The sequence below is a fragment of the Rhinolophus sinicus genome, chromosome 15 (genome assembly GCF_057876585.1).
Source record: "Rhinolophus sinicus isolate RSI-liver-muscle chromosome 15, RSI-T2T, whole genome shotgun sequence".
Lineage (NCBI taxonomy): Eukaryota > Metazoa > Chordata > Mammalia > Chiroptera > Rhinolophidae > Rhinolophus > Rhinolophus sinicus.
In genome coordinates this window covers 103,402,597-103,408,923 of record NC_142515.1, presented here as the reverse complement: position 1 = coordinate 103,408,923, position 6,327 = coordinate 103,402,597, and the positions used below count along the sequence as shown (strand labels likewise).

Sequence of the window (6,327 nt, the reverse complement as noted above, 5' to 3'; positions counted from 1 at the left end):
CATTCTCTTCACGTTTCCCTCCCTCTCATGTTCTTCACTTCTTCCCCGACTTTTCTTCCTTCTTCTGTCTCTTTGCAAAATTGGATTACCTTGCTGTTGCTCTTAGATGCATATTTTCATTTGCATCAATAAGAAAAGAGCTAGCATGATGGAAGGGGTGGGAAATGAAACTTCATGGGAGAAGTGTGCCCTCCTGCCTGAGTCTTGAAGAGGCCAATCCAACAAACGTTGAAAGAAAGGATTTCTGAAATGTCCTGTGGTATCCTCCCTTGTACCCAGTAGCTACAGCCCCAGAGGGACCTCCCTGAGTTGGAAGTTATCACCCCAACTTTTGGTGCTCCAGGTCAACGAACATGAGCAGTTTTCTCAGTTGCTTGTAAACAGAAACACACACGCACACACACACACATGCACACACATGGTAGATGGGAAGCAGAAAAATAGAGCTGCAAATTAAAGACCTATGACTGTGTCAAAATGAAAGAGAAGGGAAATAAATACGAGACAAACAAGCCCTAAGTGGCAGAGGTCCCAAAGGGACGCGCGAGGGACAGCATCAAGGATTGCTCTAGTTCAAAGATCGCAGACGTCTACAGGGTTCCAGGCACACGGAGCTCCAGAGCTGAGGCAGACAAAAGCTGGGACCCCAGTGAGCCAGGGGAATGGCCTCACCTCCTCCAGCCTCAGCAGAGTAAGCAGTGAGCTAAGCCCTCAGCAGGGAAGCAGAGTAAAAAGGAAAAGCACCTGTGACCAGATTGGAACTCCCAATTAACTACTGAGTGGCCCCTGGGCCTGTCCCTTGCATGGGCCCACATGGCTGGTCTTCACCAAGGTCCTGGTGTGCTCTGTGCAGCATGCTTCCTCTCTGCACCTCTCCCCCTGCCCCTCCTTCCCATCAGGGAGGACCCCGAGGGGACAGGACCACTGCAAAATTAATAACCATAAAGGAAATCAAAGAGATCTGAACAAAGAAAAGAACATCCAGTTTTACAACTGAATTGAAATTTAAAACTTTTTTTTTTCTTTTACAGATTTAGATAAACAGTGTAGGGCTGAGAAGAGGAAACCTCTTTGAAATATATATATATATATATATATATATATATATATATATATATACAATCCACAAACATAAAAAAAAATTCCTCAGTTTTTGAACTTCTCTTAAGAATTGTTCAATATGAGTTCTTGCACCCTAAACGATTATATCTAAAAATTAAAAAAAAAATCGCAGATACACACAACAAAGACTAACAGTATTTACTAAAAAATATTGTGTGTGTGTGTGTGTGTGTGTATGTGTATATATATATATATTTATATTTATATATATATATATATATATATATATATATCTTTTTTGTGGAGATTTTTGTTTTTGAGAGTTTTTTCTTTTCCTTTTTTTTTTTTTTTTTTTTTTTTTTGTGCCCAAGTAGAGATACAATGGGATTGAAACGATGGCCTAGAACAGAATATTCCTTTACAGGAGCAATACTTTGAAAAATAACATTTAAGAAATGGTTGAACATACTTGCAACACCTCCCAAAATTCAATTTGGTACAATGAGAAAACAATCAAATCCGCACTCAAATGGCATGCCTCTAAGACCCAGAGTATGCTGCTGGTGTGAGTCTCGCCAACCAGACAGGGGCTCATATTCCAGCACCATCCCCTCCTTCCTGCTCCCCTCCCTAGCCCCCTTATACTCCACCTCAGCCATACCCAGAGTCTGTCTTATAGCCATTTTCTACATTTCTGGCAAGACCTTGCAGCAGACACATACATACATGTACTATGTGTGCTCTGGGCGCGCACACATACACACACACACATACACATACACGCACCCTACACACACAAAATCTCCCACTCAACCCAGATGCACCAAGTGAGCTGAATGACTCAGCCAACCACAAAGGTGAAAGACAGAAGCACCAAACAGTCTTTGAAATGGGTCAGTTATTACAATTTGACATTTTTTATAGTCTAATATTCCTCTGTGTTAATATTTTTAAAAAGCACAAATGAAAAATGAAAAATTCTTTCCAGATCAATTTAAGGCTTCCCACCAAATGGAAACAGAAGAGGCCTTACACAATACCACATGTGATAAATGTATACCTTTCATGGCCTTAAAATGACAGAACAAATCATTTTTGCCAGTCACTGATTAAGTATTGTGCCTTTAAATTGATGTCATTCTTTTTGCTACTATGCTGAGTTTTATTATTACTGATTTTCTTTGATTACATGTATGGAAATCGCCTTTAACTTGCTTTAGAATTTCCTGTTCTTATCGAATTATTGGGGTGGTTTTTTGTTTTGTTCTGGTTTGCTTTTCACCAGGAAACAAATGTGATCCTTACTTGGTGAATGCTAAAATGGCACATAGTCAGCCTTCAAGTAGCTTTTCTAGCCATTTGTGTTCCAAATGGCCATTTGGCTCCTAGAAGGCCCTGTTAAGTTGGGATCAAGGACAGGAGAGGCGAGAGAGAAACCAAAAAGAGAGAAGGGTTTCTAATCTTTTGCTTTGGGTAAATTTGTTTTCTTCAATACAAATAATCAGAAAGGAAGAATGATTGCTTTGTGTTTTGTTGGTTGGTTTTTGTTTCGTTTCTAGATTTGTTTCATTTGATTATTTAATTTTCCCTCTCCTGGCGCAAAAATCACCAGAGAGTTTTGCATGAGAAAACGTGACAGTACTTAATGAAACTCAGCACCTAAGGGCATAAGGCAGTTGAAGGTTTTTTTGTTTGTTTGTGTTTGTTTTGTTTTGTTTTGTTTTTTTTTCTTTCAATCAGCACCAATCCCATAAATGATCTACACTTGGTGTAAGGTATAAAACATTTTTTTTTCTTTTGGAGTGGAGACAACTCCTCCTTCTCCACTATGTGAACAATAGTTTGGGATTTTTTTTCAATACTGGTTATGTGTAAAAAACAAAAGAAAGGTTTTCTTTTTGTTTTTACTTACAAAACATAGAGAATATCTTTGTATACATACAGCAACTGGAAAGAAAGCTTATCTGAAGGGGTTGTGACTTATTATTTTCTTTTTTTTGTAGCGGTGGTGGTGGTGGTGGTAGTGGTGGTGATGGTGGTTCTGTGTATTGGGAAAAGGGAGGGTTATATTTCTTGCAAGCGGTGTTTGCCGCAAACCAAACTTAAGGTCCCCTTCTCAACTTGGGTCAAGATGCTCTTAGAGTGAAGACTCATATTGTAGCAACTCATAGAGGAGCGGTCCATCTCGATACCGAATGCCTACCGCGGTGGGGGTGACATACTGTAGAATGTTAATAGTCCTTCTCAACCTCCTGTCTACAAAATGAGCATCCCAAGCTGGGTATCTCTTTCTTGGCATGTCAATCTTAATGAGGGGCCCTTCTGGGGGGTAAGGTCGCCCCGACGGGGTAGCGGGCCCCATGGGTCTCACTTGGAAAACGGGCAAGCAAGTGTCAGCCGTGAGATCCTCCTGTTGTTCCGTTACGGCTCTGGTAGGCGTGACCTGGGTCCCCCGGTACCCAGGGGTCTGAGGCGCCATGGGCTCAACATCGGGGGGCAAAGGGATGCCCCAGAGCAGCTCGGCACAACAGGAGCTGGCAAAGATCTTAGCTCGTGGCCCCATGGGATGCAGCACACCATAATATAAGAGCATCAATGCGATCCCAGCCACAAAGCTAATAAAGACACAACACAGTGCTGGCACCGCATAGGAGTCAGTGGTCTCCGGGTTTCTGTAAAAATACCAAAGGAACGTCAAGGCAGCATTCTCAGTCAAGACTATCGTATAATATGCAAACATTCGATATCGAGTCCGCCCTTCCTTGACGTTAAACCAGCAGAAAATGTACACAATCCCTACCACCATGTTGAAGAGGATCTCCTCCCACTTGGACATGCAGAAATCTGTTCCGCCATGGATGATCCAGAAGGCCATGGCACACCAGTGCACCACCACGAAGATCCCGAAGTAGAGCTGGAAGATGGAAGCAAATAGGGCAAAAGAGATAACTCTGGATGAGATGGTGAAGAGGCGCCAGAAGATTTGGATGAGGGCCCCTCTGTAGCTCATACTCTTCTTGTCGTCCCTGGAGTCCCGCAGCAGCTTGTGATAGGAGGCTAGCACCCAAGCCAGGGACATCAGGGAAGTCACAGAGGAGACACCTGCCGGAAAGACACAAACCCACACAGTCAAAACCTTGGACAGCAACTGCAGGGCACAGCAGGGCCGCCAGCTGAGGAGACGCCCACACTCACCACGATCTAAAGGAGGAGGGAGAAAGAAACACAAAATCAGGAACTGAATTTGGAGGTCGCAGCTGACAGCTTTTGAAATCTAGTTTTAGTTTTCCACAACCCAGTCCAGAACTTCTGGAGATCTACTGCTCAAGAAGAAAGCTGGGGCTGACGTGTTCTGCCAGGGGGGTTGGGGAGTGGGGCCACCATGGTGCTTCATTAGATGTGCTGTGGGGGGGACCACACATGTTCTATTTTAAGGATCGTGAATTCATGGCCAGAGGTGGTGTCCCTATCACCAGCATCCTGTGCTCTCAGGGAAGCTCATCGAAGGGATCACCAACTGTGAAGACTGACAGCTTACTCACTGACCCAAGAGCCACAACTGTTCTCCTTTGGGAAGGCACTAGAGTCAGTCTTTGGCCTTTTCAACAGCTCACTCAAGGCCTCAAGGAGCCCTTCACTGAACCCTCTTCCACTTAGCTTCTCCCTCATCCACTTCCTAAGGCCACCCTGATCAAGGACCCTGGGATGTCCTGTCTGTTTCACTGGCTGCCTTTCTCACTCATTCTTGTCTCCTTGGCCTCCTCACAATCCTCCATCCAATCACTGCTCGGAGTTCTTGGAGGCCTTGACCAGTGAGGTGCTGTCCTTTCCTAGATTTCGTCCTGACTCAGCAGCGGTATAACTCATGGTATGAGCATGCCTCTCCCCCTCACTAGCCTGGTGAGGTTTCCAAGACCTCGGCACATCATTCCTTGCATTTCTCCTCTACGTGCAATTGATTGTGTCAGATCCCAAGTGATACTTGAATCACCGTAGAGCAATTTTATTTATAACACTGCCTATTTGATATGCGTAACTAAATCAAACTAAACACAATAAGTAGTTATGGGATACCTTCCAAATCCACCCATGAGCAAGCAATCATTAGTCAGGTATTGTCATACAATCTGCTGTCAAGCAGGCCTCCCCGTCACCCCTGGACTCTCCCATGCATTACCTTCTCTCATTCCATTTGTCACCTCTTTGGTTTTTCCTTTTTCCCAAAATTTCAGAACTAAATGCAATTAAATTCAGTTGGAGTCCTGAATAGTGTCCCATGGACAACCATCTCCTTACCACATCCCCTGCCCTCACACCAGAGCACAATTCCCCCACGACATTCTTCCAGGTTGGAAGTAAAGTAAAGCCCCGCCTAAGCTCAAATGTCAGATCCAGGAGCCCCATTCACCAGGCAAGTAATTAGAGTCCCCCAGAGCTCTGCCTTCTGCTTGTCTTTCCCCAGGCCGCTCCCCACCTCTCCACTTTTCTCCAAAGCTCAATGAAGAATCAAAGTTCTCTGTCATTTTACCCACTCCTTGAACTTGACCTTCCTCTCTCATCTCACATAGCTCCGCCCTTCCAACATTTCAGGGAGATGCTCAGGTTCACAGCTTGCCAAAGAACATTCTAATGTGATAACAAAAACCAGTCTGTTAGCATAAGCATAGAAAAACCCTGGATGGTTAACTGTTACATAGAGTATGTGTTGTAATTGTAATAATAACAACCAAGATTAAAAACAAACTGAGGAGAAACAATACCAATTGCTCCATAGAAGCCAATCTTGGAAATGCCTAACGATTTTCCTCTCAGCTTTTTGGAAAGTTCTGAACCAGTAGTCTTGTGTCCTGCTTTGCCCCTTGTACCCACAGGGCACTTCCACCAGCATGTGCTGAGGGTATGTGAGCTCTGCAGCCATGTCACAGTGGTTATATTAATATTTTAGACCCTCCTGTGTTCGTCTTGTCTGTTGGCTTGGGGTAGGGAGAGGAATGGGGTCCCCTTCAGAGTCACATGATTCAGGCTATAGGTTTCTTGAGGGCAGGGAATGTGCTATTAGTCTGATAGTTTGTGCCAGGCTTGTTACCAACACTGGGGCATCCTCAAAAAGTTCCTTTTAAATGTCTCTGTGATGTCCCTCCTCTCCTGATGAACTCATTTCTTGATGTTAATAGTGACACATCACAGAGGTACTTATTTCCCCAAAAATAAGACCAAACCAGAAAATAAGCCCTAGTATGATTTTTCAAGATGACATCCCCTGAA

The 6,327-nt window shown here is 43.9% G+C and overlaps 1 protein-coding gene across 1 annotated transcript in view; it reads right to left on the bottom strand.

Moving 5' to 3' along the window:
- Nucleotides 1-2,833: 2,833 nt before the first annotated feature.
- XKR6 (XK related 6) overlaps nt 2,834-6,327 on the bottom strand; it is a 256,773-nt gene continuing 253,279 nt past the window's right edge. Inside the window, exon 3 of the mRNA XM_019733085.3 lies at nt 2,834-4,164. Within this exon, the coding sequence (XP_019588644.2) occupies nt 3,200-4,164 (965 nt within the window). The 3' untranslated portion in view covers nt 2,834-3,199. The remainder of the gene's footprint in view (nt 4,165-6,327) is intronic.